This window comes from Atheta coriaria, unplaced genomic scaffold (assembly GCF_025399875.1).
Source record: "Atheta coriaria isolate IRGN ID8LTWV9N9 unplaced genomic scaffold, Caltech_Dcor_3.1 hic_scaffold_1_pilon, whole genome shotgun sequence".
NCBI classification, from domain to species: domain Eukaryota; kingdom Metazoa; phylum Arthropoda; class Insecta; order Coleoptera; family Staphylinidae; genus Dalotia; species Dalotia coriaria.
The window spans coordinates 84543-99061 of NW_027045443.1; the positions used below are offsets into that span (position 1 = coordinate 84543).

Consider the following 14519-nt stretch of genomic DNA (forward strand, 5'->3'; position numbering starts at 1 on the left):
AAACGATAAGTAATGCAAGTGCACAATACATTTTACTGTAATTAAGAGATCAATGTTGTCGTCACATTCCTTCCAAACAAGCAAAACAAAAAAAAACTACTAAACAACATAACAGTAATATCTTTGATGATTGATCATGGATTTAATCGGTGATTCGAACGAAATGAACAACAACAACAACTCAGTTGATTTACTTCCGAGACACGTACGGAATAAGGTTCTAAATGCACTCTTAAACATATTTTATCGGATAGTTATTATATTGCGGCAAGTCGGAGGAGGCGGGTGATCCTCGCCTGAGCGCACGCACAAAATTCGAACATTGTAAATTCTTGGCAGCGATTTGGGCGAGGAGGACCCCCCGACACCAGCAGCCTCCCGGTGAAATTGATTTCGATGCGTGTGCGTGCAGCGCGCATTCTCGCGAACTCAAACTGACTTAAACCGAGGTTGTGGTGAAAATTAATAATAAGGCGGCGTCGTTCCTTCGGCATCGACTCCTTTCCTCACCGCGTGCATAATTGATTCGCGCGAAACGAATGGGACGCGAGCCTGTGTGATGTAATTTTAATCAGGACAATTCATAGCGCACCAACCCCCACCCACCCACCCACAGCCCTCCAGTCTAGCGCCGAACGCAGCAGCATCCTTTTTTCTTTGTGCTCTAAACAAAAACCTTCAAGAGAGTTGCGCACTTCAAACGGAGCATTAAACGCATGGCATGAGTTGAAAGGTTGAACGATATTCCATTGTGCGCGATGAAAATGCTGAATATGAGCGGAAAAAATACCTTGTACCTTAATATAATATATATATATATATATATATATATAGAAATATATATGAATATATGAATTTGACTAACATATGTGAAGATATATGCAGAGTAAAATATAAAAATTATTTTCTTAAATAGAGACTGTCGGAGAGTGCGTGTTTGAACACTTGGGCGGGCACATGCGGACGCGAATGACACTTCGAGATGAATTTAATTATAGATAGCGCGTATTCAATAGGGTAGCGTTGAGATGATATTCGATGATAATCCATAAGTTGAAGTCCTGTTTTGCTCGAACGCGCGCCGCGAAACAGTCCGGGAGGCTGGTCGTGCGCGCATGCGGGAGGCACGGGCGTCAGAAACTAAACTATGAACTACATGAAACAAAAACACCGCAAACCAAGTGGAGAGAAAAAAAAAACCAACCAACCAACCAACACAGAGAAGTAAAACACAACCGTAACAGTGGAATGCTCAAATTATTGCGCACGCGATTTCGCTTTCGGCACGTTACGACTTTCCCGCATTACGTTTTTGGATTCGGGGGCGAAATTAATTTAATACTCGCATTTTTCTAGTCATTTTGCGTTCGAATTACATTCCACGAAAAAAAATAAATCTTCCTCGGGGCTAAGACAACAGATAGATTGAACACACGCATGCGTTGATTACGTATATTTTTGTAAATTGCTTATCGGCCGCTATCCCGTTGGTAAGTGATATATATTTTATTGGAGAAAAACAAAACATTTAAAAAAAAAATTGAAATGAAAGTACAAATTGTTAATGTGTATGATATGGCGGAAGAATATGTGAGACGAATAAAAACTTTGTGATTATCGCAGATGTAAACAAAAAAAAAGAATGTAGCACTATATTTATTTTTTCATAGAAATGAGGAACACTGTAATAATAGAAAACAATCAAAAGCGAAACGAATAACAAAACAATTACCTACTTGAAGTTTTGAAGGCAATTCAATCGACACTTGCTTTTTGATTCTTGATAACACACGAACAAACCAACTAAGAAAAACCTAAATACAGCAAAGAAAAAAGTTGAATGCTTCCATTTAAAATTTATGAAAAATTGTTATTGAACATAACGAATAAAGGGTTAGTAAATAAATTATTATAACTGATAAATGAATGAACATAGATAGTGATTGAAAATTACGATAAGGATGATAATGGAAAGTTTATAAAATGAAAATGCGAATATAATATTTGATAATGATTGATTCGACGACGAGAGGAGACGTATTTTAGACACAAAGTGATTATTATTGGAGTAAGTTTTGTACATTTTTTGTCCGTTCGTTGATTGGTCGACCAGCGATTGTTTGTGTCCTTATTGTCTACCATACAACCGTAATTATCTCAAATATATGATGGATATTAATATATACATATAAATATATTTCAAGCGATTACGCTGATTTCGGCTTTAATTGTTCTATGTTTCTGTATTATCTCCTGTATTATTATACTTATTGACCGAACATTAAAGTGTGAACATTGTGAATAAAGAAGTAATATGATTACTCCTGCGCAATCAGCGAGATGTGGTATTATTTGGTTGTACCATGTCAACGTCCCTTTGCGCTCGCGAGGCATTCTTCGGCGGGCGTTGGAAATAGGTACGCCGAAAAGGTCACTCAGGCGAAAGAGTGCCCGCGCGGATCGGCACGTACCGCTCCATCCTGCGCCGCCGACCGCGGCAACAATTATAAATTAATATTATTTTTAGTTCGCGCCGGCACTCGCGCTCGCGCCGATCCACAGATCGCTCGTCCGTTTCTTAGCGCGCCACGCGAGGTACGTGCACGTCCGAATTAAATACGTATCTGTGTAGAACGCATTGATGAATCACCGGTGACTTTAAGTCGAGTTACTTGTGGACATCAGCCAAGTGCAGTGGTATTAGCAACGATTGAGACACGAAGAATTTCCAGGATCTACAAGATACAAGATGTTTTCGGCCTTTACAGGTAGGTACATATTTTCTACACGCAATTTTATATACTCATGCATTCAATTTTGCGGAGCGAACAGTTTCGAACAAATTCAGAGCATGCTTAAGTCAATATTAAGCTCCTATTAGTTGTTGGTTAGTTAATTTTAATTGAACACGCATAAGTTTAATAATCCAATTTTTGTGTGCCACAAGGAGTAAGTCTCGAGTGGAATACATCGAGGAATTCTCGCATTTTTTAAATATGCAGCTATTTCGGACGATTACGGCTTTGTTTCTAAATTATTGCGCATTTGATTTGCTTTACAGCGTGTTAAATTCTCGATTGCAATACAAAATTTTATTAGAAACCGAATAGAAATGAGTCACACTTTTTGAAACATCAGTATAACTATTTTTTTCATAGTTTATGACTCGGGCCACGTTTCGAATGATGAGTAACACCTTCGCATAAATTTACGTCCATGTTAGCGCTCGCTAAATTTGAAAATTGCTCCTTTTTCTGCGCAGTATTTGCACTTTTTACTGTTGGCGCAGTAAAGTGCTGCTAATGTGCTACGCCGACACAATTCGGCGCAAACTAGCGCAAAGGCAACAACCAGTTGCACTTCTATTTCGGTTTTCCTCGCATAATGTTCTAATTTTAAATCGTAATTTATGTAAATTCCGAACTCATTCACTCGCGCGCGCGCTAGTAATGTATGCCACCTCGCCGCCTAATTTGAACGAACCAATTGATTAAGAAGTCACCGGGTCGGTGAGTTCATGCTCATGATTTTTATTGTTTGCCGCACAGTGCGCAATTATCAAATGCCTCGGTTATTATATCACTTGTTTATACCTCTCTGAGTTCATTTCACACTTTTATTTCCGACCGTGTGCGCGGCTCTACGTCGCAACATCGAAGGTTTTTTTTCTACGCCGACTTTTCTTTATGTGCCGTTGGCATGTCGACGTGTGTTCGTGTATCTGATGTCATCCGGCCGCAAGGTTGCGGATTACAACAAATCGCGCATTCATTTCATCGGCGTTCGTGCGTTTCTGCGCCGCCGGATGACCTTCCTTTATGCTTCCATGCCTCATAATGATCTCATAACGTAGAAATTGTTTATTTTTAACGCCGCGCACGTAAACAAAATCGGCGCCCCAAATGGGTGGATGGCGTCGCCGGTGTATCGACAGGCAAAGTTTCTTCTCGTTGATCGCTCATCGCGCTCATGTGATAACATTGCGATGGCTAAAAATACCGCCGGAGTGCGGCGCAGGCATGGAGAGTTTATTAATGAATAAAGCGGCGAGAGCATTTTTGGCACGGCCGCGCGATTCTAGAATGGTTTAGTTTTTCTATGCGCTCGTGAGACGGAAAAGTTGGTACTTCGAAGTACGCGACAATTGAAAAGGAACTTTTTGGACGGCTAATGCTAATGATAGAGTATTTTTGGACGTAGAAATGATTTACTCCAAGTGGGACACGACGTTTGTTTTGATCCAATGCCCAATTTTCTTCCACTCATACTGCGCATTTAATATCCGAGGAATTATTCGAATTATTCACCGCATCGATTTGTTTTAGCCTCCTTGAAAAGCCTGGGCTGCAAAATCGGCTCGGCTTTTTCGAGAAAACGAAATGACGCCGTTGAAACAATCGATGATCGAGCTCAGGCAGCCGACGAGCAGGTTGCTGCGACTGCAACAGCCGCGAATGACTTTGCAAAGAGCACAGGTAATTTATTTAGCTTACAATAATTACATTCAATCTAATATAAAATATAAAATTCTGCGTAGCACAAGAAGCGAAGAATGTTGCAAAGTCTGTCCAGGATGAACTGCGTGAAGCTGAACGGGATGCAGCGAAAGCCACCAAGGAAATTGATCAAACTCTTCATAAAACCGCTGATAATGCGGCCGAAGGTCTCGCCCGAGCAGGAACCACTCTCGACAATAAAATGAAGCAGACTGGCGATGCGGTAAGCAGGACTGCTTGGTACGTACGGGATTCTGTATCTGATAAGAAGGATGAAGTCGCTACCGGATTGAAAGCAGTCGCACAGTCCGCGGATAACAAGTGGAAGGAAACCTTGGATCAGGGTAATAAAACAATTGAAGGTGTGCAGAAGACGGCAGGTGACGTAAAGAATGTGACCGCGGCGGGATTAAAATCGGCTGAGGATAAACTGCATGATGTTAAGGTTGCTGCAGATAACAAAGCAGCCGCCATTGGTCAATCCGTACATAACACCGCGGGTAAAATCGGTGAGAAGATTGACGAAAGCAAGAAAGGTTTCAATGACGGTGTGAGGAATCTGGGAAACCAAATGCACGATGCGAAGGTTACGGCTGATAGCAAGGTGAGTGCCTTTGGTCATTCAGTGAAGGATACTGCACAGGACGCCGCTTGTAAAATTGGTGACAAAATGCACGACGCCAAAGTTGCTGCTGATAACAAAGCATCTGCTTTCGGTCAATCTGTAAATGAAACCGCGGGTAAAATCGGTGATTCCTTTGAGCAGGGCAAAAAGGGTTTTAATGATGGTGTGAAGAATCTGGGTAATCAGATGCACGACGCCAAAGTCGCCGCTGATAACAAAGCAGGCGTTATCGGGCAATCGGTGAAAGATGGCGTCTCCAGTTTTGGTAGGTCTGTTGAAGAGAAAAGACAGGAAACCGCTGAAGCTCTCAATAAAACTGCTCAGAATATTAGTCAAAAAGGGAGTGAACTAGCCAAGGGAGCCCAGGATACATTCGACAGTACACGCAAATCAGCCGAAAGACAAGGTCAGGACTTTATGACTTCTGCGAATGATAAATTATCTGATATTGGAAGTGGAATTTCGAAGTCCATGTCGAATAGCGGTAAGTATCTGGAGCATCAAAAGGATAATTTGACTGACGATGCAAAGCGGGTAGCTGATGCAACTGGTCAAAAACTATCTGAGTTTGGCAAGGCCGCTAGCGACAAGAAACAAGCTTTAGGGGAGGGTATTCAACATGGATTTTCAGCAGCCGGGGATAAATTGTCTGATTTCGGAAAGGCGGCTGATGAAAAACGTCAGGTTGCTGCTGATAGTATCAATCAAGCTGCTTCTAATGTAGCAGATTATGCTAAGGATAAGAAAGACTCTGTTGCTGCGGGTGTTCAAGGGGTTATATCAGGTGCTGCCAAGACTGCTGACAATGCCAAAACATCGATGCAACAAGGATTTACCAATGTTCGTGACAGTGTCAATCAAAAGGGAGAAAGTATGGCTGCTGGTGTTCAAGGAGCTGTTTCTGCAACTGGCGAAAAATTATCTGATGCAGCCAAGGCGGCTGAAGATAAAAAGAATGCCATTGCTGAGGGAATATCATCAGGTTTCCATGGAGCGGTTACAAATGCCAGTGACAAGTTGTCTAATGTTACTAAAGCCGCAGAGGATAAAAAGAATGCTGCTGCAGAAGGAATTTCTACTGCCGCAGGTAATGTTAATGCAGGTATACAGGGAGCTGTAGCGGGTGCAGGTAAAGCTGCTGAAGATGCAAAATCATCATTGCAACAAGGTTTTGGTAATGTTATGAGCAATGCCAATCAAAAGAAGGAAGCTGTCGCCGCGGGAATCCAGGGTGCATTCTCTGCCACTAGTGATAAGCTTTCCGAGGCTTCCAAGGCAGCAGAAGAGAAAAAGAATGCCATTGCTGAAGGCATCTCAACCACTGCAGGAAATGTGTCTCAGTATGCTGCGGATAAGAAAAATGATTTGACCACTGGTCTTGCCAATCTGGGCAAAGCCGCTGAAGGTAAACGTCAAGACCTCTCCGAAGGAATGAAAACAGCAGCAGGAAATGTCTCCGCATTTGCCTCCGAGAAAAAAGAAGCCACTGCTGAGACCATCCGAGGTGCCGCTGCTGCTACCGATGAAATTCTATCCGATGCAGCGAAAGCTGTAGAAGCAAAACGTCAAAACGCTGCTGAAGGTATAAGTCAGTTTGCAACGAGTGCCAAGGATAACGTATCCGCAGGTTTGAATTATGTGGGTAGTGGGGCGAAAAATGTCGGGGCAACCATTGGAGAAAACCTGACCAATGCAGCCAAAGCTACAGATGAGAAGCGTCAGCAGTTAACGGAAGGTGTTAGCAACGCGGCGACTGGCGCTGCACATACTGTTGGCGAAAAATTCTCTGATTTTGGTAAGTCAGCTGAAGAAAAACGTCAGGCAGCAGCTGATGGGTTACACCATGTCGCTGACGGCGTCAGTAATAAAATGGCGGATGTGGGTAAAGCAACGAATGAAAGTTTACACAATGCAGCAGCAAACACCAGTCAGTTTGCAGCGAACGCCAAAGATGCAGTTTGTGAGAAAGCCTCAGGTCTTGCAAAAGCAGCTGATGAAAAGAAACAGTCGTTGAGTGAAGCTGCAAGTCAGGCCACAGCAAATGTATCTAACAAATTATCAGATATCAGTAAAGCCACTGGTGAGAAAATGTCAGGTATTGCCAAATCTGCGGAGGAAAGCCGTGATGCTTTGGCTGATTATGCAACTGAGAAAAAGAATAATTTGGCCGCGGGTATTCAGAACACTACTAGTAGCATTGGTAGCTCGTTATCGGATGCTGGTCAAGCCGCCCAAGACAAATCCAAATCAGCTTTTGAAGGACTTAAAACCGCTTCTTCAAATGTAGCGCAATCTGTGTCTGAGAAAAAAGACGCGATGGCCGATAGCATCAAATCGACTGCTGATTCAATGAACAAATCATTAGAGAACACCCAAAAGGCTGTGGCTGAAAACCTCGCGGCAGGCGCCAGCAGTGCTGCCCAATATGCCGATCAAAAGAAACATGACATGGCCGAAAATGTGAAGCATGTCGGTGAAGCCATCGATAACAAGATTAAAAACACAGCGGCAGCCACTGAAGATGCGGTTAGTAATACCCTGAAGAGTGTTGGCGGGTTCTTTGATCACTCCAAACAAAGCGCCGAGAATTTCCTGGGCAATGCGAGAGAACAGGCTGCCAAAGAAGCGGATAAAGGCGCTGATGCAGCTTCCGCGCTCTTTTCGAAAACGACGAGCTTATTTCACAAGTAAACCAATCTGCGACAATTATGACAAATAATGAAAGAACCAAGGACAATAATGGCTTTTTTGATACGTCGATATTTGGAATTCAACATTGCGCCAACTGTTTATCTGTTTGTTTGTTTGTTGATAACGCATATCTGTATTATTAGTATGTTGAATTTTTGTTTATTTACTTTTTTTTGATCATCGGATCTGCTTGACGTCCAAATGTGAACTATGTGTTAATTAATTTATATCGTTGTAACATTTAATACAAAAAATAATTAATGACCTGCAAGGCAGTATCTCTTCCACCTTCCATACCACAGGTATGGCGATTGCTGGGGTGATATAACATTATGAAATGATTTCACAATTATTAAAATCACTTCGTAAACACTCAGGTGGTATCTAGGTATCCAGGTAGTTGTTATACCAACGAATATTTCAAGTGTTTCCGATATTGTTTCCCCTCCATTACAATTCACGTTCAATCCGGTTATTGCGAGTGGGTATATATACGCTCTTATTATTAGTCAACAAATAGTTCAGTGACACAACCTCGAACGTCGTGAATTGAACTTAACAAAAAATAACAAAATGTGGTGGTTGCTCGGGATAGCAGTGGTTTCTTATTGGTTCTACAAGTATGTAATGGTGCCGAGGTCCTATTGGAAGGAGCGGGGCGTGCCATTTGATCCACCATTGCCCATTTTCGGAAACTTCTACCCAATTGTCAGCCGTAAACAAAGTTTCTTTCATTACCAAGGTGATGTCTACAAGCAATTTCCTAACGATAGGTAACAATACTTTAATATTTCCTACAATTTGATCGATTCTGTTGTACGACAAGTGAAATATTATTCTGGTTGTAGATACTGTGGAAATTTTCAACTTACTACCCCCACCCTTTTTATACGCGATCTGGACTTGATAAAACAGATAGCCGTCAAGGATTTCGACCACTTTACGGATCACCGCAGTGTGAACACCGCCAACGATGCTCTCTTCTATAAAAATCTCTTCCAGCTCAAAGGCGAAGAATGGCGCGAAATGCGCGCTTTTCTAAGTCCCACGTTTACCTCGAGCAAAATGAAGGGCATGTTTGACTTAATGGCGGCGTGCGCCCGTCGCGTCACCACCCATTTTCTTGAGTTGAACGAAAAATCTAATGAAATTGAAGTGAAGGACTTATTCACCCGATATGCGAATGACGTTATAGCCACTTGTGCATTTGGTGTGGAATGCGATTCGTTGAAAAATCCCGAGAATGATTTCTACCTGAACGGAAATGAAGCCCTGAATTTCAGTGGTATTCGAGGATTAAAAATTATGCTTGCGAATTTTATGCCGGGACTTTTCAAGTTTCTAAACTTGAGAGTATTTCCTGAATCGTTCTCAGATTTTTTCTTCAATTGTATTAAGGAGGCTATTACCCATAGGGAGAAACACGGTGTAATTCGTCCGGATGTTATTCATTTACTGATGGAAGCGCGAAAGGGAAAATTGAAGCATGATAGTAAACGAGATGAGAATGATAAAGGTTTTGCCGTTGTTGAAGAATCTAATTTAGGCAAAGCTGAAGTGCGTTTGGAAGGAATATCTGATGTTGATATTGCCTCACAATGCTTCGTTTTCTATATCGCCGGATTTGATACCGCTTCTTCAGCCATGACTTTTACGTTGACTGAACTTGCAATAAATCCGGAAGTTCAAGATAAACTCTTCCAGGAAATCGATGAAGTGATGAAGAGCACGAAAGGAAATATAACGTATGAAGCAGTCATGAAGATGAAGTACCTGGATATGGTCATCTCGGGTAGAAAATTTTATTCTTAACTTGTTTGATAATAAATTTAATTGATTATTTTGCAGAATCTTTGAGAAAATGGCCACCAGCACCTTTCTTGGATCGTTTGTGCGTCAAGGATTATCATATTGCACCAACAAAGCCCACCGAAGTTCCTGTGGTTGTGAAAGCTGGCGACATACTTACTGTTCCTGTGATTGGTATCCACAAAGACCCGGAATATTTCCCAGACCCAGAGCGGTTTGACCCAGAAAGGTTTTCTGATGAGAACAAAGACAAAATTGTTCCATCTAGTTACATGCCTTTTGGGATTGGGCCACGTTCGTGCATAGGTAAGATACTTTTACTTTTTACCATGAAACACAGTCTAACAAAGTGTACTACCAGGTTCACGGTTTGCTTTGCTCGAGGCAAAGATCATTATGGTTGAATTTTTGCATAAGTTTGAAGTGTATGTGATTGAGAAAACTTCTGTTCCGATTACTTTGAGCACCAAAACTGTCAAAATTGCTCCTGATAATGGTTTTTGGGTTGGGATGAAGAGAAGATAATCCCATTGATGTTATTAGGTATTTCCACTATTACTGATAAATTTTTGTTTATTTACTTATTTGACCATGGAATCTGCTTGACGTCCTAATGTGAAGTAGGAGTTAATTACATTTAATTTATTGTAACCTTTAATACAAAAAAAAAAAAAAAGAACTGCAAGTGAGTTATATTTTCTCATTGTACATTTATGATCATTTATGGTCATATTGAATTATTTGCGATACCACATTTGAATAGGGTTCATTCGTTTGACCTTCCTCTGCAGCAGTAAAATACAATACATTAGTGCCTCAGCAGTTGGAGGACATCCCGGCACAAAAAAGTCTACTGGTATAATGCGGTCCACACCCCTGCAAATCATTAGGGATCAAAATGATGTAAATATTAATAAAAAAACGCGTTTCACCTCAACACCGAATAGGAGTAGTGGTAATATCCTCCTCCCACAGCGCATGACCCCATCGCAATAATCCATCGGGGTTCTGGCATTTGGTCATACACTTTACGAACCGCCGGTGCCATCTTGTTGGTGACTGTTCCCGCAATGATGATAACATCGGTTTGTCTAGGCGAGGCGCGGAAAACCACACCGTAGCGATCCATATCGTACCTGGGTGCTGCGATGTGCATCATCTCAATAGCACAGCACGCGAGCCCGAAGGTCATGGGCCATAGTGAGCCCTTACGGCTCCAATTGATCAGGTCATCTAGGCGCGCCAATGTCCATTCGGTACGAGTCTTTGTCAGTTGGAAGGGTGAGTATGGCTTGAATGCTTCGATTTGCTTCCGTGCGGGATACCGGATGATGGAGGTGGAGATGCTGCGTTTCAGGAATAGCAACATTTTGTCGGGATAAATTGATGTTTCTATTATGTTATTGAATTTATTGTTTCAATTGTCTGCCTAGGGTAACTAGATGCCATTAAAATAAAAATAACAAAACACAAACAATTATTCATGGTAACATGATAACAGTTACAGAAGCATTGCTGGGATGGCTTAATATTACGAAATAATTTTACTAATTCCTAAAATAACTTGATAGGCATTCAAGGACATGACCTAAACTGCTTTTATGCACTGTAATATATCAAGTGTTTTCAATATCATGTCCCCTCCATTTATTTAACGTTCTATCTGCTTATGCGAGTGGGTATATAATACGCTCTCATGCTAGTCAATAAACAGTTCAGTAAACACCTCAGCCTTGAACCTCTCACAAACTCAGTAAAACAGTCGATGGACACCTGATTTGTTTGTAAACTTACACTAAAATAACAAAATGTGGTGGCTTCTCGGGATATTAGTAGTTACTTATTGTTTCTACAAGTATGTGATGGTGCCGAGGTCCTATTGGAAGGAGCGTGGTGTGCCATTCGATCCACCGTTGCCCTTTTTCGGAAACTTCTATCCCATTATGAGTCGTCAACAAAGTTTCTTTCATTACCAAGGTGATGTTTACAAGAAATTCCCTAACGACAGGTAATAATACTGTCATATTTTCTACAATTTGATCGATTGTGTTGCACAACAAGTGAAATGTTATCATGATTGTAGGTATTGTGGGAACTTTCAACTTGCTACGCCCACTCTATTTGTACGTGATTTGGATTTGATAAAACAGATAGGCGTCAAGGATTTTGACCACTTTACCGATCACCGCACGATTACTAGCTCTAACGATACGCTTTTCTATAAAAATCTTATCGTGCTCAAAGGCGATGAATGGCGCGAAATGCGCGCGTTTTTAAGTCCCACGTTTACTTCCAGCAAAATGAAGGGAATGTTTGAGTTAATGTCTGCATGCGCCCGCCGCGTCACCAATCACTTTCTTGAGTTAAACAAAAGTCAGACGAAATTGAAGTGAAGGACTTGTTCACTCGATACGCAAACGACGTTATTGCCACTTGTGCATTCGGTGTGGAATGCGATTCGCTGAGATATCCTGATAATGATTTCTACCTGAACGGGAAGGATGCACTTAATTTCGGTGGTATTCGAGGAATTAAAGCAATGTTGGCAAACTTTATACCGGGACTTTTCAAGCTCCTGAATATGAGATTGTTTCCAAAATCGTTCTCAGATTTTTTCATAAATTGCATTAAAGACTCGATTGAGCATAGGGAGAAAAACAGTATCATTCGTCCGGATGTCATTCATTTACTGTTGGAAGCGCGAAAAGGAAAATTGAAGCACGATAGCAAACGAGATGAGAATGATAAAGGATTTTCCGTTGTTGAAGAATCTAGTTTAGGCAAGGCGGAAGTACGCTTGGATGGTATAACGGATGTTGACATTGCCGCCCAATGCTTCATTTTCTATATCGCCGGATTTGACACCGCTTCTTCAGGCATGAGTTTTACGTTGACTGAACTTGCAATAAATCCGGAAGTTCAAGATAAACTCTTCCAGGAAATCGACGAAGCGATGAAGAGCACGAATGGAAAAATAACGTATGACACTGTCATGAAGATGAAATACTTGGATATGGTCATCTCGGGTAGAACATTTAATTAACTTTTTTTGATGCTAAGTTGAATTGATATATAATTTTGTAGAATCTTTGAGGAAATGGCCACCAGCACCTTCGTTGGATCGTTTGTGCGTCAAGGATTATCATATTCCACCAACAAAGCCCAACGAAGTTCCTGTGGTTGTAAAAGCTGGCGACGTACTTGCTATTCCTGTGATTGGTATCCATAAAGACCCGAAATACTTCCCAGACCCAGAGCGGTTCGACCCAGAACGATTTTCTGATGAGAACAAAGACAAAATTGTTCCATATAGTTACATGCCTTTTGGAATTGGGCCACGTGCGTGCATAGGTAAGATGCTTTTCATACTTTTCACTATGAAACATTATCTGACGAAAGTGTAATTCCAGGTTCACGGTTTGCTCTCCTGGAAACAAAGATAATTTTGATTGAATTTTTACACAAGTTTGAAGTGTATGTAATTGACAAAACTTCTGTTCCGATTGCTTTGACTACCAAAAGTTTGAAAATTGCTCCTGATAATGGTTTTTGGGTTGGGATGAAGAGAAGATAATCCCATTGAATTGAATTTACACATTTTATAATGTTTATTTATCAAATAATGGAAACAAACCTGTAAAACGCTGTTTTAAACTTAAACATCACACCTCATCTAGGTTTGACTTATTGCATTTATGTATAAAATTGCTATTCATTTAGATTGGATGTTGCATGAACACTTTTGTGTACGTGTGTCACACGGACACTCCATCTAAGTGCGTGACCACTCACTGCCTCATACACAATTTTGCACTGACTCACATGCGCGCCACACCGTTTGAAACACTTTGTACCTGCTTGAGGTACCGTAAAGAGTTCTCAGATGACGCGACGGTTCAGGTTTATCGTGAAATATTCCAACGAGTGCATTTTGTTTTGTTGCATCGGTGCGATAACAACGAGCACACATTCCTCACTTTCGGCTTGTGTTATTCTTTCATATTAGTTCGGTACATCGCGTTATATTTGGTTCATCGCCGGTAATAATTAGTGTTAATTGACGTGTTTAACCCGCTACTTGTTATTGCCACTAATTATCGCGCATGTAGTCTTCTTTTTGTTTTTAATTTATTCACGTTGTTGTGATTCCGCTGCCGTCGGGCGACGGCCGGTGATATTCTATGAACGCCAATAGTTAATTGACTTGTGAAAAGTGTCTTTATCATCAGCCGATGATCATGAGCTAATATGCTACCTGGTAAATATTGTCATTCCTATCATTATTATGCGAATAACATGAATTTTAAATCACAAACTGGATTCCGACAGAACTCAGATTCAATTCAACATAAATAACTAATGTTTTGTTTCTCCTTTATTTCAGTATCTATAAATAGGCTGTCAATTTACCGGCTTCGATAGACCGGTAAATAAAATAATTTCATTATTCATAGATTGTGTTTGTCCTGTACCTAGATTTTAGTTTAGTTCAATTTAGAATTAGTTAAATCGAATTTTAATTTAACATTAATTTCATTACTAAATGTAAATTGTGAGACCACTACTTATATCATTTATAGATGACACTAGCATGAACTGAAAATCATAAAATAGACATGTATTGTTTACTTATCGGCAAACGTAGGCATTTCGCACGAGAATTGTGTTTGTTTTGAATATAACTCACACTTTCGTATCGCATTCGTCGCATGAAATACAACGCATGAGATCCCCTCACGCCGCACGTTGCCGCATCTTAGTTTTGTTTTGATCGCAGATAACGTGCCAAACGCAATTCGCGCAGTCGACGCGCCGGCTTTGCGCACCTCTTGCTTTCTTATCATAAACAGTTGCGTCGTTGCTTGCTCGGCTACGGCATCCGCGGATTGTGGCCAGTT

The 14519-nt window shown here is 41.0% G+C and overlaps 3 protein-coding genes across 3 annotated transcripts; 2 read left to right on the forward strand and 1 right to left on the reverse strand.

Moving 5' to 3' along the window:
• Positions 1-2521: 2521 nt before the first annotated feature.
• On the forward strand, positions 2522-8076 carry LOC135804282 (uncharacterized). The gene is made up of 3 exons (XM_065318111.1): positions 2522-2768; positions 4326-4475; positions 4538-8076. The coding sequence occupies exons 1-3, from the start codon at positions 2750-2752 to the stop codon at positions 7810-7812; spliced, it is 3444 nt and encodes a 1147-aa protein (XP_065174183.1). The 5' UTR covers positions 2522-2749; the 3' UTR covers positions 7813-8076.
• Positions 8077-8221: 145 nt separating this feature from the next.
• Positions 8222-13263, forward strand: LOC135793357 (uncharacterized). The gene is given in 9 exon segments (XM_065304291.1): positions 8222-8585; positions 8661-9604; positions 9661-9927; positions 9983-10141; positions 11422-11629; positions 11705-11997; positions 12000-12647; positions 12706-12972; positions 13032-13263. Coding segments are annotated over 9 exon segments (3150 nt in total). The 5' UTR covers positions 8222-8385; the 3' UTR covers positions 13196-13263.
• LOC135804310 (NADH-quinone oxidoreductase subunit B-like) lies at positions 10298-11194 on the reverse strand. The gene is made up of 2 exons (XM_065318145.1): positions 10554-11194; positions 10298-10497 (listed from the first exon to the last, which is right to left on the reverse strand). Exons 1-2 carry the CDS (start codon positions 10988-10990, stop codon positions 10359-10361), a joined length of 576 nt encoding a protein of 191 aa, XP_065174217.1. The 5' UTR covers positions 10991-11194; the 3' UTR covers positions 10298-10358.
• Positions 13264-14519: the final 1256 nt, after the last annotated feature.

Coding starts and splice junctions, on each gene's coding strand:
- LOC135804282 (XM_065318111.1), top strand. Junction 4,476..4,537: donor TGACTTTGCAAAGAGCACAG/GTAATTTATTTA, acceptor AATTCTGCGTAG/CACAAGAAGCGAAGAATGTT.
- LOC135804310 (XM_065318145.1), bottom strand. CDS start 10,990: ATGTTGCTATTCCTGAAACGCAGCATCTCCACCTCCATCATCCGGTAT. Junction 10,498..10,553: donor TACTCCTATTCGGTGTTGAG/GTGAAACGCGTT, acceptor AATGATTTGCAG/GGGTGTGGACCGCATTATAC.